This window comes from Equus quagga, chromosome 17, assembly GCF_021613505.1.
Source record: "Equus quagga isolate Etosha38 chromosome 17, UCLA_HA_Equagga_1.0, whole genome shotgun sequence".
NCBI lineage: Eukaryota > Metazoa > Chordata > Mammalia > Perissodactyla > Equidae > Equus > Equus quagga.
The window spans coordinates 2453127-2478656 of record NC_060283.1 but is presented as its reverse complement, the minus strand read 5'-3'; the positions used below and the strand labels follow the sequence as shown (position 1 = coordinate 2478656).

General features: G+C 56.1%; 1 protein-coding gene across 4 annotated transcripts in view; it reads left to right on the top strand.

Moving 5' to 3' along the window:
* The window catches only part of NADSYN1 (NAD synthetase 1), a 41252-nt gene that overhangs the window by 14162 nt on the left and 1560 nt on the right, over nucleotides 1-25530 (top strand). For all 4 annotated transcript variants that reach the window (XM_046643719.1, XM_046643718.1, XM_046643720.1 and 1 more), the window contains 14 exons: nucleotides 4452-4503; nucleotides 7445-7533; nucleotides 7707-7824; nucleotides 8650-8781; nucleotides 11697-11771; nucleotides 12692-12816; nucleotides 13295-13343; nucleotides 14267-14369; nucleotides 14844-15012; nucleotides 16057-16192; nucleotides 17091-17197; nucleotides 20774-20905; nucleotides 21497-21566; nucleotides 24644-24772. In XM_046643719.1, coding sequence (XP_046499675.1) covers nucleotides 4452-4503; nucleotides 7445-7533; nucleotides 7707-7824; nucleotides 8650-8781; nucleotides 11697-11771; nucleotides 12692-12816; nucleotides 13295-13343; nucleotides 14267-14369; nucleotides 14844-15012; nucleotides 16057-16192; nucleotides 17091-17197; nucleotides 20774-20905; nucleotides 21497-21566; nucleotides 24644-24772 — 1486 coding nt within the window. The remainder of the gene's footprint in view (nucleotides 1-4451; nucleotides 4504-7444; nucleotides 7534-7706; nucleotides 7825-8649; nucleotides 8782-11696; nucleotides 11772-12691; nucleotides 12817-13294; nucleotides 13344-14266; nucleotides 14370-14843; nucleotides 15013-16056; nucleotides 16193-17090; nucleotides 17198-20773; nucleotides 20906-21496; nucleotides 21567-24643; nucleotides 24773-25530) is intronic.

Sequence of the window (25530 nt, the reverse complement as noted above, 5' to 3'; positions counted from 1 at the left end):
CATAACTGGTTTCTTTTGCTTAACATGAGCCTTTTGAGATTCATTCAGTGGTTTTTCCTTTATATATACAAGGAGTTTCCTCTTTTATATAATAATATGGTTTTAAAAGTCCTAAATAATTTCATAAGCTTGATAACAAAACAAACACCCCTCACTCTGCCCCCTCCCCGTCTCCGAGCCCTGCTTCCCAGTAGTGGCCCCTTTTCCATTTTTCTCCTTTCCCCCCCAGCCTCTGGGTTCTGCCTCCATATTTCTAAATCAAGTGCAGCTATTGCCATATCACGACTTCCTGCTCTGGAAGAACAGGATTGAGCACGCACAGCCCCACCTTTCCTCTCTGTCTGCATCCTCTTCCTCATATGCACACGCCAAGTTTTCTGGTGACATTGCACTCACTGTTTGCGTGATTCGCCCCAGTGGAAGGTCACGGCCGAGCCGCAGTTCTGTTCTGAGCCTGCGATGTTGCCCTTCCTCCTGCCCGGAGTCAACTGTGCTCCGTGTTCTCCTTGCCCTCGCCGCCTCACCTGACGCTTCTCCCATCCCGTCGGGCACGTGGTCGGTCCTGCGCTCCTGCCCCACGCCGTCGCCAGCCTGCTCCAGGGCTGTCACCCCTTCCAGTCCCAGTTCCCTGGATTCCTCTCCCTCTCCCCCAGGTTTGATCAGCCTCCTGGATGGACTGTTTTTTTCTTGTCATTCATTTGCTGGAACACAGCTTCCAGTGGCTTTCTACCATTTGACCACCGCCAAGCAGTTAACTCAGTTCTGACGCTGTCTTCCTGGAGATAGCCTCGGGTCCCACAGGTGAAGGCTCAGTCCTCCAAGACAACACCGACTCCCACTTCAGATGCCACTCGCAAGTCCAGGTTGTCACCTCTATTTCTGCCCGACGGGTTATAGATCAGGGGTTCCCATGACCGCCTCCTTGGGTTTGAGTAATTTACTAGAGTGGTTCACAGAACTCAGAGAAACATGTTACTAAGTAGATTACCAGTTTATTATAAAATCATGTAACAGGAACAGCCAGATGCGAGAGATGCACAGGGCGAGGGATGGGGAAAGGATGGGGCTTCCGTGCTCTCTGAGCGCACTGTCCTCCCCGAGTCTCCATGAGTTCAACAGCCCGGAAGCTCTCTGAACCCTGTCCTTTTGGGCTTTTATGGAGGCTTCATCACATAGACCTGATTGATTAAATCATTGGCCGCTGGTGATTGATTCAACCTCCGGTCCCCTCTCCTCCCTGGCTCATCACTAGTTGGTTTCCCAGGCAACCAGACCCCATCCTTAGGCGACCTGGGGGTGCCTTTCCAAAGTCATCTTATTTCCAAAGGTCATCACAAAAGACACCTTGAACACTCTCATCTTGGGTAGTTCCAAACATTTTCAGAGCTCAGTGCCAGGAATGGGAGGAAGACCAAATAGATATTTCTTATTATAAATCACAGTATCATGCTTTCTAAGCAACTGTTCCCGGCAGGTGAAGTCTTGAGACCTTGCCTGCCTGCAGGTATCTTTATTTGATTCTCCCAGGTGATGAATACTTGTGCAGAGTTTTTTTGAAATTCTAGGTTAACGTAATTTTTCTTCATTGTTTCAAATGCAGTTTGAGGGGTCTCCTGTGGCTGTTGGTGAGATGCTGCCTCAGCGTGGCCTGATGAGCGGTGCCACGTCCGCGCCCAGGATCCAAACCAGTGAAACCCTGGGCCGCCGAAGCAGAGCACGCGAACTTAACCACTCGGCCACGGGGCCGGCCCCTAAACTTAGCCATCTTATTTTTAATTTCTGAGAGCGCTTTCTCCTTTTCTTTTATTTTCTTTCATAAAGCGTCTTTTTTAGTATCCTCTTTTACTTCTGAGTGTATTAACCAGTTTTTTGTTTTTTGGACTTTTTCCCTGCATTGGCTATGTTTTTTCTGAATGCCTTTGTTTTCTCTGTTCATCCGGGTCTCTGCCTTTGATGATGGGGCTTTCTTCAGGTCTCTGGAAGACTCTCGGCTCTTAGTGCACGTTCGGAAATAAAGCTCTGAAGGATCAGCTGGAAGTGTGTGCTTACTTGAGAGCGTGGCCGCTCCTGACCTCTGTTCGTGGAGCAGCCACTGAGCTGAGCTTTCCACCAGCGCACCTTCAAAGCTTTCTTTTTGGATGTCTTTTCTCTGGGGCCTTTTAATTCATCCAGAAAAAAAGTCTATTGATCTTCTAGGCTGTGCGTCCCACGCTGACCTCAGTGGCCTTTCCTGTACCACCTTTGGCCTCGAGCTCCCACCCTGTCTCACGTCTCCGTGTGTGTCTTCTGTATCTTTCACCCTCTCTCTGACCACTGCTGTCTGTTCATCTGTTTGTCTCTTATTTGTGGGTTCATTCCCCACATTTGTCCTCTATGCAGAGTCTGCAGTCGGATCTGTTCTACTCTTTGATGCTTCTGATGTGCTTTTGGTATTTACAAATGTTTTGAATTTTTCAAATGCTTCTCATAGTTTGCAAGCTCACTTTTTTTTTTTTCTTTTGAGGAAGATTAGCCCTGAGCCAACATCTGCCACCAATCCTCCTCTTCTTGCTGAGGAAGACTGGCCCTGAGCTAATATCTGTGCCCATCTTCCTCTACTTTAGATGTGGGATGCCTGCTCCCGCATCGCTTGACAAGCGGTGTGTAGGTCCACGCCCAGGATCCAAATTGGGGAAGCCCGGGCTGCCAAAGGAGAGCATGCAAACTTAACCGCTGCACCACCAGACCGGCCCTGCCAGCTCACTTTTTATCTCCTATTGTTCAATCATCTTTACTTTGAGATCTTTTATGGGTTTATGTTGTCTCTAATGTCTTTGAGAGGATATGCATATATCTCTAGTTCACCTTTTCTTCCATTTGTAACGTGTGTGTAGGTCTCATGTTGAAGCCTGTTTAATTGTGCCTGCAGATGGGGTGGCATATTGAGCTGGAAGAACCAGATGCTTCCACTCTGATATAGTTAAAAAGACAGAGACTTTTACCCTCTGAGAGCTGTGTGAAAGTGGGGACAGTGCGTGCACGGCATCTCCCCTTTAGTGAGGAGTACGTCACAGGTTCAGATCCTCCTCGGAAAATAGAAACAAGACCCAGTTCTTGACCGCAGAGAATTTAAGAACCTGCTCATTTTCCTCATGTTCTTAGGTGGACCCCCAAATCTAAGTGCAGCAAATGGGTCACAGGGGCCCTTGTAGCTCCCGGGGGGCCAAAAAAGACTTGCCATTGGCATGACCCCAAAATGGTTTCCTGGCAGGAATACACTGCTCGGTTTTGTCCAGAGGATGTTTCCTGCGGAGGAAGGGCACCCCATCAGAGAGCACCGCAAGCTGTGCGGAGCAGGAAAGGTACAGGTGTGGAGACAGCCAGGGAGATGGGTTGGGCCAGCCCGAGGCAGGCTTGAGTGACAAGCTTTAGAGCCATGACTTTTATTCATGATATCCTGGCTCTCCAATGACCTGTGATGAACCACACCGGCCACCCGCAAGGTGTCGGCTGGTTTTGGAGCAGAGAGTGAGAAAGAGTGAGGTCGAACATGCACTGTTTCCTGGTGGTCTTGCTTTGGTCTGGTGCTGAGTGGGTCTTTGTGTGATTGAGGGGGACGGAGAGGATGAAGGGAGAAACCTTTGGACGACTGTTCCCTTTAAAATGAACTTGGGTGCAGCAACATGGCCATCAGCAAACCTACAGATGGTGGATTCGATGCTTAGCGTGGGATGGCCAGGCAGCTTGGAGGTCAGCGGGGTGCCTACGTGTCCCTGTCCCCTTCATTAGCGAGGAGAGAAGGCATCCTCTTAATATCTCAGCTTTTAAAATTGACTTAAGTAAAAGACCAACTGAAATCATCCCAGAAGGTTCTCGTGAATTCCAAGAAAGCAAAAAGAAATAAGTTCATGGAGTGTCTTAATCGTGCATCTTCTGACAGCCTATTTGAGGTCAACTTTGTAGACCGTCTTTTTTTAAAATTCTGCCTTTTTGTTTGGCAGCTCAGGATGCCTCGTACTGAAGTTGTGTGTTAAATTCTTCCATCGTCTTGTAAAACTTAGACCGTGATTTTGTTATGTCAGTGATGACATAGGTTTGCAGGTGTATGTTGAGTTCATGCGGGATGAGCTTTCTGATCCAGCAACTTTGGTCAGGAATTCCACCTGGATTTCTCCATGGGGAAACGGGACTCCTTTTTGGATGATCCCCGTGACTCATCTCTGGGAAACGCCGTACATCACGGCGAGTGGAAGCCGACAGGTGGTGACAGGAGAGCTCGGAGCGTGTTGGTGTCACCTGGTAGAGCACACAGGAGCTTTATCAGTTCACCTTATCCTTTTCTTTTTAGCTTAAATGGAGGGTTTAGAGCATATGTTAGGACTGGACAGTGGGATTTTTGTTTAAACTTGGATGCCTTTCTTTGTTTTTTTCTGAGGTGCTCTGTCTCAGATCCGTGGTGTTTTCCTTTCTAGGCAAACAGAGGAATATTTTCTTCCCCGGATGCTCCAGGACCTGACAAAGCAGGTGAGTCTCTGGGAATAAAACTCCTTTTTCGGCCAAATGTCACTATTCTAGGCCAATGGGTGGACCGTTTGGGGCCAGGCCCTTGGGATCAACATGACAGAAACCGCCTCAGCTGGTGTACGTGAGAAACAGGGTTTCTGTGACCAACAGGGAGGGGTCTCAGGAGCACAGGCCTCAGTGGGCACCTCCTTCCTCATGCGTCCCTCACGCTTTTCCTGTCCCTGCCCCCTTCCTCTCCTCCAGCTCCTGCTGGCGCGTGTGTGCGGGGAGCATGCTGGGGGCCTCCTGCCCTGCTTAGTGGGCTGTTTCCTCTAGGGCTGGGACCTGGGGGCTGCCCGAGGGGCCGAGTTGGGGGTTTTCTACTTATAAAGCTCACGGAAGACTTCACGTGGCTGCCTGTTCGTTCTGTGCAAACCCTGCGTCAGAAATCCATCTTGTCTTCTGAACTGGGCTGGACAGGCCCATCGAGCTTGATCTTGCAGCCCTAACTCGGGGCCTCATCCATCCTCCTTCTACAGGGGACAGCTGGAACACTGCTCTGTCCCCTTCCCGTGGCTGGTTGGGAGCTGGGGGTGCAATGGGGGTCTTTGGGGGCCCTTCGAGTTCTCTGCCTCCGGCCTCATTTCTCATCTTGGTTGCCAAGTGTATGAATTTGCTTAGGCTGCTGTAACAAAGTCCCCCAGACTAGTTGGCTTAAACCGTGGGATTTATTCTCTCCTGGTCCTAGAGGCTAGACGGCTGAGGTCCAGGTGTGGGCAGGGCTGGTTCCCCCTGAGGTCTCTCTCCTTGGCATGTAGACGCCGTCTCCTCCCTGTGTCCTCACACGGTCGGCCCTCTGCATACATCTGTGTCCTGATCTCCTCTTCTTATAAGGACCCAGTCACACTGGATAAGGGCCCACCCCAGTGACCTCATTTCACCTTAATCACCTCTTTAAAGGCCTCATCTCCAGTAAGGTCACATTCTGAGGTGCTGGGGGTCATGTCCCTAACAAGAATTTGAATGGGACACAGCTCAGCCTGGAACACCAAATCCTCTGCACCCTGATTATTGCTCTCAGGGTAGCTCATAAGGATGTCCTGAGCCTCCGATAGAGTGGGTCAGCGGGAACGCAACTGGACCTTGGCTCAACCTGAGCAGGCTCGAGGGGCAGGGGTCCACCACTCCCCTGACTCCCACCAGACCCCAGCTCCATTTTCCTCTTTACCATCGTGGGTCTCTCTCTGCCTCTTGCTTCCCAGGTGGACAGTGGCTGCCCTGAGCCCTTGGGCTGAGCTCGCCCCGTCCAGGAACCAGACTGAGTCGCTGGTCCCAGCTCTGGCTCCGAGAGGCGGGCTCGGGCTCAGTGCCCTCTGCACTGGCAGGGATGGACTGGCTGAGGTTTGGAAAGAGACCATCAGCCTGGTCTGATCACCTCCCAAGTGACCTGGAGACCTTTCTGACCATGAACTGCAGGAATGAGCACACTTTAAAATCATCGTGACCTGGAACACAGTGTGGGCGGGTGTGGAACAAACACGTCAGCAGCAATCCTTCTACAGGGAGACGCACCCCACTTTCATTCTCCTTTCTCTTGTCTTACCGATCCTGTCATATCTTAAAAAACATACCACTGGTGACCCACTGACCCAACGTGGGGGTGTGGTCTGCAGCATGAAGGATTCTGCTGGGTCTCATTGGTCCGGGGGCACGTTGCACCGATTGCCCCGAAATGAATGTGGATGACAGTTCAGGGGCATTTTCAAGAAACGAGTGAAGACGGGCTGACGCCGCTACAACCGGACCATGTGTCCCGGGCTCAGTCCCAGAGCGCCGTTCCAGACCTGTCTTTATCCCTCCTGTTGCTCTGAGTCCTGGTGTCCTCACAGCACGACGGGGTCAGGCTTCCCGGCCTGCCCTGGGGTCAGGTTTGCGAGGCGCCAGGGAGCAGGGGACACACAGGTCCCGCGACCACCAGCACAGGGTCCTCTGCTCAGGGCTCTCCGTGATGCCACAGGTGAACAGTGACTGTCCGTGGCAGGAGGCATCGGAGAAGAAAGTGCTGGGCGTGCGCCCCGGTCCTTGCCCTTGGAGATGAAGGGGTTAACACACAAAGGTCAGAGAACCCAAACGAGAGGCTCTGGGATGCATCCAGGCCTCCTGCGATGATTTCTCAAGCACAAGCACAGCAATACCGTGATGTAATTTTGGCGCAGAAAGACATGCCGAGGCTGGGCTCGAGCTAGCAGGTAGCAGAGGTGTCTGTGGACGTCAGCCCATCTGTGCCCACGGTACCCGGTCAGCGTACACTGATCTCAGTGCCGAGTGAGACCTGTCGGCAGCCTCCGGGGGTGCTCTCTCCCTGCCAGGCGCTCCCAGCACCCGGCGTTGATGCATGTGGCTCTCTGAGGAGGACGTCCCTGCGTTCTGTTTCCGGCCCTGCCACTCGAGAGCTGGGTGGCTTTTGTCAGGTTTCTTGGACTTCGTCAGACTCAGTTAGGTCATTTCTGATGCAGGGCTGGGAATGCTCCCTGGTGAAACCGTCAGGAGCCTAGATAACGTAGACGTGCTCAGCGCCGTGCCTGGCAGAGTAACCCTGGATTAATGAGAGCTGTTATCATTAATCACAAGGATGACGATGGCAATTTGTGTCAGTGGAAACTCCAGGAGCTGAGTCACGGTTTGTGGCAGACACGGTCAGCTCCCCGGCAGCTCAGAGCGTGGCTTCTGGCTATTGAATGGCTTACCGGAGGCCCGTAAGGGTCGGCCGAGGAGATGCCAGCTAGCACTGGGCCACCTGGGCTGCACATGCTCCGCGCCGAGGAAGGACTCATTTGGGGCTTGAGACGAAACGGGCATCTTTGTGAAAGTCTTCCTGGTGACGTGGGGGGTCCTGGGTCAGTAGGTAGCCCAGAAGGGCGATGGCCAAAGGGCCTCATGCACTCTTGTCCTCCAACTACAGGAAACCGTGCCCTTTGGAGACGCGGTGCTGGCCACCCGGGACACCTGCATTGGGAGCGAGATCTGCGAGGAGCTCTGGACACCCCACAGGTGAGCCCCGCCCTGCATCCGGTGGACGCCTTCCCTGCACGACCAACTGGAGGACTAGGGGTTTGCACACATCCTGGAATCGTGGCCTTGCCCGACCCCCGGGGGCTTGCAGGGCCGGGAGGGCGGGTCAGGAGCATAGCCAGTCTCTTGTCTTCACCTGCCTCTGCCCGCAGCCCACATGTCGACATGGGCCTGGACGGCGTGGAGATCTTCACCAATGCATCGGGCAGCCATCACGTGCTGCGCAAAGCCCACGCCAGGGTGGACCTGGTGACCATGGCCACCACCAAGGTAGGTGTCGGGCTGGCATGCTGGAGTGTGGGCGCCCCCGGCTGGGCGCTGTGTCTGTCTCACACGCCCCCGAGTCCCCAGTGCCGAGCACAGGGCGTGGCCCAAGCACCATGGACGTTCACGGCCAGTGCTCAACAAGCATACGCGAGCTTCCGTTCTGGGGCTGCACTTGCCCGACCTCATTAACCCTTGCAGCCGCCCTGAGAGACAGACGCCACTGTCATGCCCACCCTCCAGAGCTGGACGCCAGCACGTGGTGGTCAAGTGGCTGCTGGGCTCACACCCTAGCCGTCCGGCTCCCGGGCTTCCCACTGTGTTTCCAGACAAGTGACATGATGCCCGTGAACCAGGACGTGCCCCTTGCCCGTTGGCATCGTGGCGGAAGCAGGGAATGCCATGAGTTTGTCACTCTCGCTGGTGGTGTGACATCGCGAGGGCCAAGGTGCTTGGTCATTCCCGGGACAGGTGTGCATTCAGCCGAGCTGGGTCGGAATCCCAGCTTCGTGACGTGGGAGTTTGTTCTTTCTGAACCCCCGTCTCTCCTCCCCTCTGATGGAGACGACAGCGCCTGCCCCGTGGGGTTGTCGGGAGGCAGAAACACGTTTTGCATGATGCCTGGTGCTCGGAAGGCCAAGTCAGTCCAGCTGCGTGGCAGTCCTGCACACCTGTGCCTTCCCTGCTGGGGGCGCTGACGGTGACCCAGTGGGCTGGGGGTGTCTGAAGCCTGCGTGAGCCGGCTCGGCAGAGCCTCCCGTGTTTGGGCCGGTGGAAGGCGGAGGGATGGACCACAGCTGACACGCCCCCTGTTGGCTCTGCCTTTTCCAGAACGGCGGGATTTACTTGTTGGCCAATCAGAAGGGCTGTGACGGGGACCGTCTCTACTATGACGGCTGTGCCATGATCGCGATGAACGGCCACATTTTTGCTCAAGGATCCCAGTTCTCTCTGGACGACGTGGTAAGGAGCGGGCTCGCGGGCCACTGTGGGCACGCCCAGTCCAGTCGGTTCTGTTGTTCGGAGGCCGTTGTCTCTGCCCCCTCAGAACCAGGCTGTCTCGTGGGGGCCCCGTGGGGTGTCCCGCCTGCTTAGATCGCTTCGCCCTCGCCTTGTCGGTGAGGGAGGGGTCCCCGCCCCGCGATTAAGGGGATGGTCCTCACACAGCACGCGGCACTAGGCCCTGGACAGGTGAGACCCACAGCTGTTTCTCAGTCACACACGCACTGCCCGGGGGAGGAGGCCACCAGGCCGAGGGGGTCAGCCTGAGGCTGCACCTGGGAGCAGAGTGAGCAAGCAGGGGCCGTGGGGAGGGGGCTTTGCAGTAACCAGAGGGTGGGTGACCCCGTGGAGGATGCGATTGGCTGGCGTGAATAGTTCCATGGCTGGCGGGACCTGAAGTCACCACCTGGGAATAAGCAGGCACCGTGCCTGGTCCCCATGGTGAGGAGGGTTTCAGCCAGGGGACCTCACCCATGAGAGTAGGGTGGGGAGGGCCATGGCTGATGTCAAGGCAGCACATGTTCACTTGCAGGCCTTACGTGGCCTTGCCCACGAGTGCTGGGAGGTGGGATGGAGACCCCCATGCTGTTCTGGTGGGGACGGCCTCCTTCCGGGGGTCTCTGGTCTCACTGCACACGGTGATGGCCAGCCACCTGGGGGCCGGGCCACGTGTGTCCAGGGGAGCTGGGCAGTGCATTTCAGAAAAAGCGTCAAAAAGTGCTGAGGGCTGGCAGGCACGTGGAGCGGGCAGAAGGCAGAGGGCGAGGACTTCAAGGAGGGCAGGCTGGGAGTCAGACCTGCGCAGCCTCCCTGGTGGACTGAGTTCTCCCCGGAAGGGGTCGCACGGTCCGGGACCATGGAGCTCCCTCTCATGGCGTCGCCTGGCTCGTCTTTCATCCCGCTGTCTTCAGCTCTTGTCCTTGGGGGCACGAGTGCTGGAAATGCTGATGTACTGAGGCAGGCCGTGGCAGGAGATCGAGTTGCAGGCAGGGCTGGAGCAGGGCGCACCCGCGCCACAGAGCAGTGAGTTCTCCCGGGCCCTCTGTCATCACGTCTGTTCCTTCATTTCCTTTCATCCGCCCCAGTGGGCTTTTGTGCGATGCCTCCCGCGGCCACCTTGGCATTGCCAGCAGGGAAGCGGTTAAGAAATCAGACTTCGCTTTCAAAGTGGCTGAGTGCAGGGAACCTCGCAAAGAATCCCATCGTGTTTTCTTGCCCCCCGGGGGAGGCGAGGGTTTGGCAGACTCGGCTGCAGCAGGCGGAAAGCTCTGCTTTCCAAGTGACAGTTCCCCAGAGGCCCCTTGTTGTCCAGTATTAACCATAATAAAGACGGAATGGGGTCAAAGAGAAAGAGCAGGTTCCTGCAGATGGCCTCTTGTGTCCCTCTGTCCCTCTGTCCCTGGAGACTGCTGAGTTGTTTTTCGGTCCAGGTTGGCTTGGCCAACACATTCGGCCGGACATCAGAGCTGCAGGCAGCTTGGTGGCAGCGTTGACTGGCGGGTGGGTCGGGGGTCTCCTGCACCGGGATAAGCAGGTGTGCAGGTCCCTGCAGGTGCCGGCCCCACCCAGGCCGCCCTGAAATGGACTCCCAGGGGTCCACTCTGGTGATCTCCAGTCACACTGAAATCTGAGGACCTCGCCTTCCCCTCCTGTGCACACATCCTCTGTGATCTGCCCAAAACGGTCAGGAGAAATTTCATGGCACAGACTTGGTTCACAGAGTCACCCCTTCTGTCCCCTCCGCTCCGCGGAACAGATCGGCGACCCTCTTCTCTGGCACGTGCTGCTCCCGGGCTTCCTGGCCTCACGGGCTTTCTGGTGTGTGCGGCCTCAGTCGCCGTGGGTGTTGAGGCTCACCTAGTCCCGGAGAGGTGGGACGGGCCTTCTTCTCATGTCAAGACTCATGCCGTCCAGGGGCTTTTCATTTCTTGTGGCTTCTCGCTTCCCTTGGCTTTGTCATGCCAGAAGCATGGTGGCTTCGGTGGCTTGTCACTTTGGCAAATGACAGGAGAAGCAGACCTCACGGGAGCCGCCTGTTCCCATTCTCTTCGCAGATGTTTCCAGCTTGCGTTAGGCCCGTGGTTGACAAAGGCAGCGTTGGGTCCACGGGCCCCAGCCGTCCTGTGTCACCCGTGGTATACAGAGCAGTTCCTGCTGTCCCACGCTTGCGTGTATGAGACCATATTCTAATAACGTAGTTTGATTAGGAATGCTTTTTCATAAAGAAAGGAATGACATCTGGGAGTTTAGACCTTCTGTTTTGTGCTATGTGTTGCAAGTGGCAGAACCCCCCACCTCAGCTGGGGTCAAAGGCAGGGCAGTGTCACCTCCTATAGCACAGGCAGCACATCTAGGCTAGGACCCTGGGGTGGGTTGCCGGGGCTCTGGCTTCACCTCTCTGCCAGTTTCCAGGTCCGCCTTCCTCTGTGTTGGCTTCATTCTTGGGTTGTGTCTCCTCATGGTCGCAGAATGGCTGCAGCAGCTCCAGCCATCTCACCTCCACACAGCCACATTCAAAGGTAGAAAAGGGACCCTTGATTCTCGGGTGTCTGAGAAGAGAGAGGCCTTCTCAGAAGCTCCCAGCAGACATTTATTGACAAAATTGGGTCCTGTGCCATGATTAACAGATCACTGGCAAGGTTCTGAGTTCAACAGAGATTCTGGGGGCAACAGCAAGGGAGAAGGGTTATTGGTTGGCAAAACACTGGCCGCCCCTCTCCCTGAGCCCCTAGGAATCCACGGGTCCCCAGTCCCTGCCTTCCAAGGCGGGACGCATCCGGGTGTAATTTGGCACACCTATTAAAGTGGCCAGATTACAGGAGTGAGTGAAAAAAACCCCAGGAAGTCACCTTTTCTCCTTGAAACTCCTTCGCCAGGAGGTCCTCACTGCCACCTTGGACTTGGAGGATGTCAGAAGCTACCGGGCGGAGATTTCGTCTCGAAACCTGGCGGTAAGCACTCCAGTAGACGCCAGTGTAGGATGCTCATCAGAGACCTGGAAACTTGTTCTTTTTTAATAACGGCTTTATTGACTTATCGTCTGCCAACCACGCGATTCACTGATTTAAGCCCGTGAGTCAGTGGTGTTTAGCATCTTCATGGAGTTATGCAGCCGTCACCACCATCTGCATTAGAACATTTTCATCACCCCAAAAGGAAACTTGTCCCCAGTAGCCGTCACTCCCCATTCCCCACCCCCAGCCCCTGGCAACCGCTGGTCTGCTTTCTGTCCATGGATTTGCCTGTTCTGGGATATTTCCTGTAAATGGAGTCATACAATATGTGGTCTTTTGCGTCTGGCTTTTTTCACTGAGCATATTGTTCTCGGGGATCATCGATGTCATGGCGTGTCACTGCTTCCTTCCTTTGTATTGTCAGATGATTTTCCCCCGAATGGGTAGACCACCTTTTGTTTGTCCATTCGTCTGTCCATTCCTGGATATTTGGGTTGTTTCTGCTTTTTGTCAGTGACGAATACTGCTGCTAGGACCGTATGCACAGGTTTTCGTGGGGACATATAGACATATATGTCCTCCATTTGTCTTGGGGACGTACCTGGGAGTGGAATTGCTGGGTCTTATTTTAATGCTGTGTTTTAATCTTTGGAGGTGCTGCCAGATTCTCCATGGCGGCTGCAGCATCTCACGTTCCACCTGGGACTCACGTCTTAGGTTCTGATTTCTCTACATCCCAGCAGCGCTTGTTACCAGCTGTCCCAATTCGAGCCGTCCTGGCGGGTGTGGGGGATCCCACTGTGGTTTCGATGGGTGTATCCCACTGCCTATGGGGTCCTGCTCCTCCCTGGGTCTCAGGAACCCATGTGGGTTTCGGTACTGAGTGGGTGTCATTCTGTCCTGAATGTCCATTGCAGGCCAGCAGGGTGAGCCCCTACCCCCGAGTGAAGGTGGACTTCGCCCTCTCATGCCGCGAGGATCTGCTGGAGCCGCTGTCTGAGCCCCTCGAGTGGAAGTACCACAGTCCTGCCGAGGAGATCAGGTGGGGGTCCTTCGAGTGCAAGAAGGGATGCTGTGGCTCCGGGAGCCACTCCCTTGTCCCCGCTGCTGCCGAGTCAGCTTGCACTGATCGCGCTGGGTGGTGTCACAGAGCCAGTGCTGGTGGCCGGTCATCAGAGCCTGCCTGCGCTGGCTGCTGGTCAGGAGGAGGCTGTAGCTCGTCAGGGTCGAGGGCGTGGACACTGTAGCCAGACCACCTGGCTTCTGCTCCCAGCTGTGCCCTTCCTTGTGCGAGGACCTTGGGCACAAACGCGCCGTCCCCTCCTTCCTGTGTCTCAGTTCTCCCATTTCATAAAGGGGCCGACAGCGCCTACCTGCCAGGGCTGCTGTGAGGTGCTTAGAACAGAGACGGGTGTGTTGTGAGAGCCCAGCTGCTGGCGGTTCTCGCTGGCGCCGCTTCCCCCTTGGCACCTGCCCCTAGCACAGCGGATCCCTAACCTCCTGCTTCCAATTTTCCCCAGCCTTGGACCTGCCTGCTGGCTCTGGGATTTTTTAAGGCGTAGCCAACAGGTAAGATCTCCCATGTCTCACCAGCTCCCTTTGCTCGTACTGCCGGTTGGTTTGCGTTGGATTGTATGGCGGACGAGTGACTGGTTTTTTTCCTTTTGTTTTTGTTTGTGGGTCACCTGCACAGCGTGGCTGGTGAGTGGAGTAGGTCCATGCCCGGGATCTGAACCCACGAACCCAGGCTGCTGAAGCAGAGTGCGCGCGTGGAACTTTAACCACTGTGCCATGGGGCTGGGCTCTGATTTTTTTTTTTTTGAGGAAGATTAGCCTTGAGCTAACTACTGTTGATCCTCCTCTTTTTGCTGAAGAAGACTGGCCCTGAGCTAACATCCATGCCCATTGTCCTCTATTTTGTATGTGGGATGCCTACCACAGCATGGCTTTTGCCAAGTGGTGCTGTGTCTGCACCCGAGATCCGAACTGGCGAACCCCGGGCCGCCGAGAAGCGGAAAGTGTGAACTTAGCTGCTGTGCCACCGGGCCGGCCCTGATTGTTTTTTTTTTTAATGCAAACAACAAAAAAACATGTCTTCACTCTGCCTCAGTTGGGAGCTTAGTCTATGCTAGCCAGAGGCTGAAGGGCACGCTGAGGCTGGCTCCATCTTTGGAGTCCTGGTGGGACCCATGTCCCGTGACCTTCGCAGTTCTGAGACTCGCCCTCTGCTGCTAGTCTTGTGGCCCCGCACGTCTGTAATTCACATGGAGAATCAGCCTTAGACACTCTCCGCAGGGGAAGGTCGTCCTTCCCTCCGGAAAATCCATTCTGGAACGTGCAGGCCGTCTTTTTTCCTCCCCCGGCCAGAGCTCAGACGCCCACGAGCCTGGTTGTGGAGCGTCAGTCGGATTTGCGGGTGGAGCTGGGTTCCTGTTGGGCACGTGGCGTCTCTGAGGCTCGGCTCACACCCGCCTTTGTCTGGCCCCTTCCAGGCGGGCTTCTTCCTGCCCCTGAGTGGCGGGGTGGACAGCGCAGCCACCGCCTGTCTCGTCTACTCCCTGTGCCGCCAGGTCTGCGAGGCCGTGAAGAACGGAAGTAGGTGACATCCGTCGGCTGGAGGGAGACGTGGGGGTCTGCCATGGGGCTGCCTGTGGGAGGAGCAGAGGAAAAACCCAGGTCCTGGGCAGCAGGGATCGTGGAGGCTTTGTGGACCTGCTCAGCTGTCATAACCTCATGCTCAAGTCCCGGGGCCTGGGGACAGCAGGGTCATTGAAGTCCCTCCCCAGGGCTTTGGACCAACATGGCTGTGTCCCTCAGGCACAGGTGCCTGCTGCTGCCTCTTGGCAGTGTGGCCCGGTGGAAAGAACACAGGCTTTGGGGTCAGGCAACCCAGGTTCAGATGCTCCCACCACGTGCTCCGATGGTGACCATTCCCTCTGTGCGTACAACCCAAACCGAGGACGATGACCCTTCTCTGACGAGAGAGCCAGGCCGAGCGAGAGGGATTAAGCCCCTCGGGCACCTCTCGCACAGCAAGCGGCTAATGCCCTGTGTCCCGGTGGTTTTCAGATCAGGAAGTGCTGGCTGACGTCCGGACCATCGTGAACCAGATCAGCTACACCCCCCAGGACCCCCGGGAGCTGTGTGGGCGCATCCTGACGACCTGCTACATGGCCAGCGAGAACTCCTCCCGGGAGACGCGCAACAGGGCCACAGAGCTGGCCCAGCAGATTGGAAGGTAGAGGTGGGCACTCATGTTGGGCATGAGCGGATGGCGCTGACGAGGATTAGAGCCCCCGGAAACTCCTCCTGTGTAGGCATTTGCGGTTAAATGTAGGTCCAGGAATTGAGGTTTCTTCCCTCTCTTGATTTGAGCCAGATTTTAGGGAAACTGTGTATCAGTTTTATCCCAAAACCCAGCTGTGTCTAAGGTTTCCCCCCTCTTTCTGCTCCTTTCTTGCGTCACAGGCACAGGCTGCCAGGGCCGACGTGCTCCCCCGTGGGATCACATGGTGCCCGCTCAGCCGGTCTTGGGAGGGGCTGGTGGTGCGACCCGCCTCTCTGCCCTCTTCCACCCTAGTCAGTTCTCTGTCCCTGAGGAAGATGCAGAGAGCTAGAGAAGGGAGACAGTTCCATTTGGAGTGTTCCGTTTATTCCGCCTCTCAGGAAAGCACAAGGAGCTGCCCCTCCTGCGTGCTGAGCTCACCTGCTCACCCCAGCAATTCTGCTCCTGGTTCTAGACTCAAAGGAAGTGAGGGCAGGACTCAAACGGATGTCTGTGCCGCTGTGTTCACAGCACTATTCACAATAGCCAGAAGGTGGAGACAACCCCCGCGTCCGTCAGCAGGTGAATGGACACACAGATGGTGGTCCAGGCATAGAATAACCGTAAAGAGAGGAAGCGCGGGCACAGGCTGCCACCTGGATGAACCTCGAGGACATGATGCTCAGTGAAAGGAGCCAGGCACGGAAGGACCACATATTGTGTGATTTCTCTAAAATGTCCAGAATAGGAAAATCCAAAGAGAAAGTGGACTAGTGGTTGTCAGAGGCTGGGGGAGGAGAGAACAAGGAGTGAGTGCTAATGGGTATGGGGTTTCCTTTATGGGGGATGAAAACGTTCTGGAACTAGATAGAGGTGGTGGTTGCACCACATTGTGAATGCACTAAATGCCACTGAATTGTGCACTTTGGTTAAAATGGTAAACCGTGTGTTACGTGTGTTTTATGTAACACACACGCGTGCGTGCTGCCCCTCCACGCACACCGTTTCTCCTTCCAGCCACCACATCGGCCTCAACATTGATCCCGCCGTGAAGGCTGTCGTGGGCATCTTCAGCCTGGTGACAGGGACAAGCCCCCTGTTTGCGGTCCAGGGAGGAAGCAGCAGGGAAAACCTCGCACTGCAGAATGTACAGGTGGGCCTCCCAGCCTGGCCGCTGCCACCCCACGGCCAGGGCACCCTAGGGACAGCCAGTGTGGCGTCAGCAGCCGTGTCCTCAATAGAGACACTGACCATGCAGCCTCGTGGACAAGGCCAGGGGTCTGCGTGTGTATGGGAGAGAGCATACAAGTGTTTGAGTGTGTAAGAGGGTGTGAGGGTGTCTGAGAGTGCGTGAGTGTGTGTGGGTGAACGTATGTGTGAGCATGACTGTGTGAGTGAAAGTATGAGAGTGAGACGGAAGTGTGAATGAGTGTGTATGCAAGTGTGTGATCAGTGTGTGTATGCATGGTGTGAGTGTGTGCATTAGTGTGAGTTTGTGAGAGTGAGGTGTGAGTGTGCACAAGTGTGTGTGAGTGTCGGTTTTCCGCATCTTCGGGCGGGGACTGCCCTAGCTCCCACGCTGCAGCAGGAGAGCTGGACACCGGTCAGCTGGTGGAGGGACAGAGGGGCCCTGGGCGCCAGCTGCTCAGCTCTGCGCCTCCCTCTGACCCCTTTCTGTGGGCATGGGTGGCCTTCTCTCCTCCAGAAACACCTATGGTGTGGGGAGTGGTGCGCGATGGCCGAGATCCCACCCCGCTGACTTTGCAGTCCAGGCCAGGCTCTCGGCTTCCTGGCTCTGGTCCTTCCATCTCGGACTCCACTGCTGCAGGGCGCACACGAGCACCGCGGAGACGGGGCCACCCCGGGAGGAACACAGGCCTCCTGGACCCTCTCTGGATGCTAGAAAGCCCCTAGATTACCATGATCTTCCTCTTCTCCAGAGCTGGCTGGGGAGAACCCTTTCTCCAGCTGTGACGGGAACACTGTGTTGATATGTGGGCCCCGCGTGCTCGGGCCCTGCACAGGGTAACATGTCCCCTCCTGTCGTCCAGGCTCGGATAAGGATGGTCGTTGCCTATCTCTTCGCTCAGCTGAGCCTCTGGTCCCGGGGTGCTCGAGGTGGGCTGCTGGTGCTCGGATCCGCCAACGTGGATGAGAGGTGAGTGTGGCCCGGTGGGCGTGGCGGGAGCTCCCTAGCACCTGGGTCTCTGCAGGCGAGCACTCCGGAGGCGATGAGACCACGGTGTCTCACTGGTTCTTGCAGCGTCTGTGTGTGTGGTGGGGGTCACATCATCCTACATCTCAGGGCACATTTGGCTCCAGGGGCAACGTCGTTTCTCCAGTTTCCCCGTGACCGAGTGTGAAGACGGTCAGCGCTGTGTCCCTCCGGCTCCCTCGCCCCCAGCCCTGCCCGGCTTCACCTCGCTCCTGGGTCTTCCTTCATCCTGTGTCTCAACCATCTTCCACCTCCGCCCCACACGTTCAGGCTGGTCTCTCTCTCCTGGGCGATTCCTCTGCCTCTTAGGTTGTCCGTCTGTAGCCAGTTTTCATTTCTAAGCCAGAGTTCATTTTTCATGTGACCGCTTTCTTGTTTTGTTCTCTTGTTAAAAAAAATTGTTCCTTATTAGCTGGCGAATTTCAAAAACGTTAACTGTCCACCCCGGGCCCCACCTCCTGTGCATCCTGCTCATGCAGCCAAGAGAGGGTGGCCTGGCAGGATGGGGATGTGGAGTGGCGAGCCGTGGTCGGCTTCTGGCATCCTTCGGCGTCGGAGGGAGAATCATCAGTTTCTGCTGATGGACCAGATGAGGGGTGAGGATGCCCAGGCCGACCCTGAGTTTTGGGGCCTGAGCAACCTACAGGATGGACTTGCCCGTGACCAGATGTGGGAGACGGCGGGAAGAGGGTGGGGAGATCAGGGGCTCGGTTTGGGGAATGCTGAGTTGGAGGCACTTTCTAGACACCCAAGTGGAGATGTGAGGCGGGCAGCTGCTCAGGGATTCTGGAGTTCAGGGGTGAAACACACATCAGGGAGTCCTCAGCGTGGTGAGGTGCCATTGAAGCCACAAGACCGGGTGGGGTCACCATGAGACTGTCCACACAGCAGGGAGGGGCTCCAAGGACTGTGCCCTGAGACACCCCTGTACTGGGAAGCTGGGGGGTAAAGAGGTCCTAGAGAAAAGGAGAAGCAGGCGCCAGTTGGGAGTCAACCAAGAGAAAGTGGTACCCAGAGCCAAGCAGAGGCTCCTCCCGGGAGGAGGAGGGGGCTGACGGTGCTTATTGATCAGGGATGGGGAGCACTGGGGTTAGCCACAGGGTTTTCCAAACTGAAGACTCGGGGGGCAGAGCTTGACAAGGACCGTTTTGCTGGAGGGGCCACGGCAGGAACCTGGCAGGAGAAGGCTCTCGAGAGAACAGGATGGGGAGTGGAGACACCCCCGAGGGATTCAGTCGCAGGAAGGTGGGGCTGAGAGAGGATTTGAAGGTGGGAGGCCTTAGAGCATTCCTTGTGCTCACGGAAGTGGAAGTGGAGGCGAGCATCGATGATGCGCGTGCACGAGGGGAGCCTGGTCCACTTGCTGAAACTGGTGAAAATGCCTGTTACGTGACGGTCTCAGTCAGCTCTGGTGTCCACACGAAACAACACGCACTGGGTGGCTGCAACCACAGACGTTTGTAGCTCGCGGTCCTGGATGCTGGGAGCCCGCGATCCGGGTGCCGGCTGATTGGTTCCTGTTGAGGACTCTTCCTGATTTGCAGATGGCCGCCTCTCGCCGTGTCCTCACAGGGCAGGGAGACAGAAAGCTCTCCCTCCTCTTATAGGGACATCAGTCCTGTTGGATTAGGACCCACTCTTATCGCCTCATTTAACCTTGATGGACTCCTAGAGACCCATCTCCAAATACGGTCGCGCTGGGGGTTGGGTCATCAGCATGTGAATTTTGGGGGGGACACCAGACGTTCAGTCCGTAACAGTGACTTCTTCAGCCAAGTCGTCCTTCGAGTCCAACCGATCCACCAAATCCGTCTCAATTTCAGGCAGGAAAAGTCTGTCTTAATTTTTGACATATAAACATACCAACCCCCTTCCCCACGGTAACCGCCTGCCTACTAGATTTTCATTCTCAGACAGACACGGCAGGAGTCTTGCCCTGAGTGGGTCTCCTGGTTGGCCCGGGGCCCCACACCTGCAGGCGCTGTCCCCACACTGTCTGCGTTACTCCTGGTGCATCTTTGGGAGTAGGCAGGGGATGGCGGAGGTGCGGTGAAAGATGAAAACAGGCATCTCTTCCGGCCAGTAAGTCCCACACGATGACCTGTTTTGCTGTCAGCTGTCCCTCCACAGGACGGGGGGCGGTGGGATGCCCAGCGGGGCTTGGTTGGAGGAGGCCCCACCAGGCACCAGGTTGTGATCGTCCCTCTGTTTGGCACCCTGGGGGTCTCCCACCCGGGCATCGCACCCTAGTAGGAGTCAGGAGGGGTGCGAGGTTGGTGTCTCTCTGGGAGAGTGGGGAGAGGTCCGTGGTGTGAGTGGAGGTGGGCAGGGGCCACATGCCGGTGGCACAGGTGCGTTTCCAGGTGTGTGTGGAGGTGTAGGGGAGACGGGCGGAGAGAAGCAGCTGTTTTTGAGGAACTGCATGTTCAGCAAGGCTGGTGTTGTAGGGTGAGCTTGGGGAGCGTGGAGAAATGCATGTGGCCAGACAGGCAGCGGCCGGACCCTGGAAGGCCTGATGGAGCAAGGACACCGACGCCGGGGAGACTCACAGCCCAGGGGGCGTGGTCAGGCATCGCCGTGGAGGCGGGCGGGCGGGCTTGGGGCGGGGGTGGAGACCTGCGGTCATCCAGTGGTCCAGCGAGAGAACATGGTGGCCTGCATGGTGGTGGGTGGGGTGGAGAGGGACAGAGCGGTTGAAGAGGTGGACGAGTGTCCTGTGGCTGCTGTGACAAATGACCGCAGGGTCAGTGGCTTCAACGACACGAAGGATCCTCTTGCAGTTCTGTAGGGTGGAAGTTCAGCGTGGGTCTCGCTGGGCTGAGGTCAAGGTGTCACAGGGCTGCTTCCTTCTGGACGCTCCAGGGACACGCCCTTCCTGGCTTTTCACAGCCTCCGGAGTCGTCCACGTCTCTTGGCTCGTGGCCCCTTCCTCTGTCTGCAAACCCAGCAGTGTCGCGTATCTGTGTCTTTCCTCTGTCGTCACAGCTCCCTCTGAGTCTGACCCCCTGCCTCCCTTGTCCACTTTTAAAGACTCTTGTGCATTTAGGACCCACCTATAATCCTCACATCTGAAGGTCCTCAATTTAGTGACATCTGGAAAGTCCCTTTTGTCCTGTAAGGTCACGTATTTCACAGGTTCTGGGCGTAGACGTGGCATAGGTGTGGGCATCGTTGGGGGCCACTCTTCTGCCCACCCAGGAGGCCTCTAGGAGGTGGGAGTTGCCAGGTGTGGAGAGATGACCTCGCTGCTCTTGCCTGAGCAACCACATGCGCTGAGGTCCCGCCCGGCCCTCCTGGGACAGGCTGCTCCCAGCTGATCATGCCCAGCTGTGTTTCCCAACCCCGATTTCCTCTCTGGGGTGCCAAATACCTCTCCTTGGTCACCTGCAGCCTTTGCCCCTTTCCTAATCTGCCCTAGTCATACCAGACTTCCCCGCCACCCTCCGATTTGCCAAGCTTCTGGTTCCTGGGCTCCCCTGGGCTGCCGCACAGAAACTGTGTGCTCTCTCTCGTGCTCAGTCTCCTCGGCTACCTGACCAAGTACGACTGCTCCAGCGCGGACATCAACCCCATAGGCGGGATCAGCAAGTCGGACCTGAGAGCCTTCGTCCAGTTCTGCATCGAGCGCTTCCAGCTTCCCGCCCTGCAGAGGTGAATGTGTGCCCGCAAGACCGTGGCTGTGGCCCCTGGGCCACCCTCACCCCACGCAGCCACCTTCTGAGCTCCCTGTTGCCTGATGAAAATAGTCCTGCCCTTTGGCGGGCTCTTGGAGGTCTCGTGACCAAGCTGCCCCATTCCTTCTTGTCACTGCTCCGTCATTTCCCCAGGGGACACTGGGCAACGTCTGGAGACTTTTTTGGGTTCACCATGGGGTGTGCTCCTGGCGTCAAGTGCGTAGAGGCTTCTAAATGCCCTACAGTGCCCAAGACGGCCCCACAGCGGAGCACGCCTGGCCCGAATGTCAGTGGCGCCACAGTGGAGCAGCCACGTGTAGTTCCCTACCGTCAGCCTCCTGCCCTCCAGGTGATGAAGCCACGCTGGCGTCCGTGCTCTCTATCCGGGGACCCTCCCTCTGGGAAGCCCGGCACCGCCAACCCCGGCTCTCGCCGACACCGATGGGTTGACAGTGCGCAACTGGAGACTGGCTCGCGTGCTGGGGACAGTTGGTTTGGGGATTTCGTCCCAAAGCTCACGAGCACTTTGGCAGCCGTTGTGACTGCCCTCTGTGTGTCTTGGCTGCAGCATCCTGGCAGCGCCGGCCACCGCAGAGCTGGAGCCCTTGACCAACGGACAGGTGTCGCAGACTGACGAGGTAACGGTGGGGGCCTTGTCACCGTGTTTCTTCCCGTCTCCCTGCTCCTGGCGTGTCTGTGGGGGATTCCTTCAGTCGCACTCGCGGCCTTTGACATTTCAGTTCAGGCTTCTTGAGGTCGGGTCCTGGAAGGAGGGGGACGAGGTGAGTGGGGAGGGAGAGCATGGACGAGGGGAGTGTCTCCATGTGCCATAGGGCGACCTCAGAGAAGAGTCGCTCTTGACTCCTCCATGTCGTCCTGACCTTTTAACGCTTGGGGCTGGTTGGGGTCATAGGCTGTGGTTTGCAGCTTTTGTGGACACTGTGGAAGTGGCCATGGACTGTCGTAAGATCCAAGACAACTCACCTTCCTGCTGCCAGCTCCTTCGGTCACAAAGATTTACCTCTGCATTTTCTTCGGAGAATTTTATGGTCTCAGCCCTTATGTTGGGATCTGTGATCTCGTCGAGTTAATGTTTGGGAATGGTGAGGGGAGGGGGGCCACCCTCACCCCTTTGCATGTGGACATCCGAGTGTCCCGGCGCGAGTTGTTGAAAAGACTCTTCTTTCTCCCGTTGAACTGTCCTGGCTTCCTTGTTGAAAACCAGTTGACTGTAAATGTATGGGTTTATTTCTGGATTCTATTCCGTTGGTCTGTATGACTGTTCTCGTGCCGGTACCACACTATCTTGATTACTGTTGCTTGTAGTGAGTTTTGAAATTGGTAAGTGTGAGTCTCCCTGCTTTGTTCTTCTTTTTTCAAGGTCATTTTGGCTCTTCTGGGTCCCTTGAATTTTCGTGTGAATTTTGAGACCAGTTATTTTCTGCCGAAAAAAGAAAAAAGCCCGCTTGGATTTTCATAGCGATCGCATTGAATCTGTAGACCAATTTGATGGGTAACGCCATCTTAATAGTATTAATCTTCTCATCATGAACACGGGATGTGCTCCCATTTATTTAGTTTGTCGATAGTGCCTTTTGACAGTGTTTTGTAGAGTATAAGCGTGCACTTGTTTTGTTAAATTCCCTTCTGAGTAGTTTACTCTTCTTGCTACTATTGTCAGCGGAACTGTTTTCTTCATTCCGTTTTTGGATGCTTCGTTGCCAACGTACAGAAACACAGTTGATATTCTCTCCTGTTTTTTGTTCTCTATTTCGTTCGTTTCCCCTCCAGTCTTTACTCCATCCTTCTACGGGCCTGAGGGTTAGTGTGCTTTTTCCTCAGTGTTGTAGGGCAGAAGGTTGGGTTGTCGATTTGAGATCTTCTTTCTTCATATGGGCATTTACAGCTATGAATTTCTCTCCTCGCCCGGCTGTCCCCACAGCCCGTGTCTCGATACGCTGCGTCTTCATTTTCCTTCATCTGCAAGTGTTTTCCGATTTTCTTGTGATTTCTTCTTTGACCCTTTGGTTGTTCAGCTGTGTGCTGTTTCGTTGCCACATGTGCGTGAGCTTCTGAAATTTCTTTCTGCTGCTGAATTTGTAATTCTGTTCCAGTATGGTCGGACAGCACGCTTTGTGTGATTTCAGCGTTTACAATTTATGGAGGCTGTTACAGCCTGGCGTGCGTCTGTCCTGGAGACGGCTCCGCGTGCGCTGGGGAAGCGCCTGTATTCCGCAGGTGCTGGCTGGAGGTTCTGAGGGTGTTTGCGGGGCTGGTTGGTTGACGGTGTTCCAGTCTTCCAGCTTCCCCTTGATTGTTTTCTCTAGTTCTGCCTGTTGTCGAACGTGGGCAATCGAAGTCTCTATTAGTGTTGAATTTAGGGCATTAAAGCATCACACGAGAAAATGTGCACTTTGTGTGAAAGAAGGAAGTAGAGGAGGTCACATGCCAGCACCCGTCAGGTGCTGGGGGCTCGGTGGTGAGCAGGGTGGACACGGTCACTTTCCCTAAAATGCTCATAGTCCCCTGGAGGGGACAGACAAGCAGGCAGGAACCGTGGTGGCCCCAGGTGGCTATGACTGCTGCCCGCAAAATCAACCCGGGTGACCCGGTGGTGGCAGTGTCCCTTAGATAGAGGTCAGCACAGGCCTCCCCAAGGAGGAGATGGTGGAGCTGAGGCCGGAGGGAAGGCCAGGGTGGGCGATGGGAGCAGGAGGCGGGACCCCTCCAGACCGTGCTCGGAGGAGAGTGCTGTGCTGCGTCACCGTCCGTCTCTCTGACGGGGCTCTGGCTGCCTATTCTGGGCTGCGCAAGAATCGAGAGGGAACTGGAGCAGATGCTGAGTGGAGAAGGCGTCCAGCTCGTGTGAGCCTCGGTGTGAGGCTGACCCTTTGGAGCCGGGCCTGGGGCATGCTGCAGCCTCTGACAGGGCCCTGATTTCTGCAAACGTATTCTCTCTCCTCTGAGTCCTCCGCTCTTGAGGAAAGCGGGCTCCCGGGGCCAGGGCCTGGGGCCTGTCTGCTCGGCCGCTGTGCCTGACGTGGAATGGTGCCTGTATGGGTTTCTTGGGGCAGCTGTAACAGTGGCCGCAGACCAGGCAGCTTGAACAACAGAACTCATTCTCTGTTGGTTCTGGAGGCCAGAGTCTGGACTCCAGGTGCTGGCAGGGCTGCGCTCCCTCCGAAAATTCTAGAGGAGGTTCCTTCCTGCCTCTTCCAGCTTCTAGGGGCCCCAGGAGTTCCTGGCTTCCGTCCGCATCACTGCAGCCTCTGCCTCCATCTTCATCTGGCCTTCTCTGTGTCTTCTCTTCTGTCTCCTCTAAGGGCGCCCGTCGCTGGGTTTAGGGCCTGCCCCAAGTCCAGGGTCATCGCCCCTTGAGATCCTTAACCCGATCATATCTGCAAAGATCCTTTTTCCAAGTAAAGTCACAATTTCTAGGTTCTGGGGCTTAGGACATGTACACATCTTTTGTGAGGCCGCAGTTCAGTGACCTGCAGTTCTCAAAATCAGGTGTCTATTCTTCGTCATGTTTTCCGAATGCCACCGTCATATCCACCAGTCAGTGTTGGGGACAGGACCCTCAGCTCTGCTCCTGGCCCTCTGAGAACGTCTCCCCTCCCCTGCGTCTCCGATCCCCGTCCCCGAGAGAAGTTTTAAGCGCTCTTCCGGCGCCGACGTGCTGTCCCTCTGGGAAACGCCTGTCGTTCCTCTGCAGGAAGACATGGGGATGACGTACGCAGAGCTCTCCGTCTACGGGAGACTCCGGAAGGTGGCCAAGACCGGGCCCTATAGCATGTTCTGCAGACTCCTCACCATGTGGGGCCACATCTGTACCCCGCGGCAGGTAAGACCGTGCGTGACACCGCAGAGGGAAGCCGGCAGGAAACGCCACCTCACAGTGGTGGGTCTGACACCAGAGCCAGGACACATGGTGAGCCCTTAAAGCAGTGATACTCTAGCTCATGGTCCTCCTGCCCAGGTCTGAGCTGTCGCCAGCTTGGGCCCTGGCTAAGTGCATCTGACTGGGGCTCCACCACACCATATCGAGCAAGCAAGCTGCTCCCCCTCTGCTTTTTTTTTTTGGTGAGGAAGATTGGTCCTGAGCTAACACCTGTTGCCAGTCTTCCTCTTTTTGCTTGAGGAAGATTGGCCATGAGCTAACATCTGTGCCAGTCTTCCTGTTCTTTGTATGTGGGACGCCGCCACAGCAGAGCTTGATGAGTGGTGTGTAGGCCCCCTGCCCAGGATCCGAACCCGCGAAACCTGGGGCACCAGAGCAGAGTATGTGAACCCAAATGTTATGCCACTGGGCTGACCCCTAGCTGCTCCCCTTTTCAGGGGGGTAGAGGGCAAATTTTGAGGTCTGAATATCACTGCTCTTCTGCTAGAAGCCCGTAAACATGGTGGTCCCCACAGAACCGCCTGCAAGCCTCATGGAATACGTCTTGCTGGGACCCCCGCTCAGCTCTCCTGATGCAGTATCCTGGGGCGTCAGAGTGGGGAACCCGCATTTTTATAGCTCAGCTGGCCGCCCCAACCTGAGCGCTGGCATTCGTCCCCTCCTGCCCTTGGGGACGTCCAGATGCAGCGGGAGAACCCATT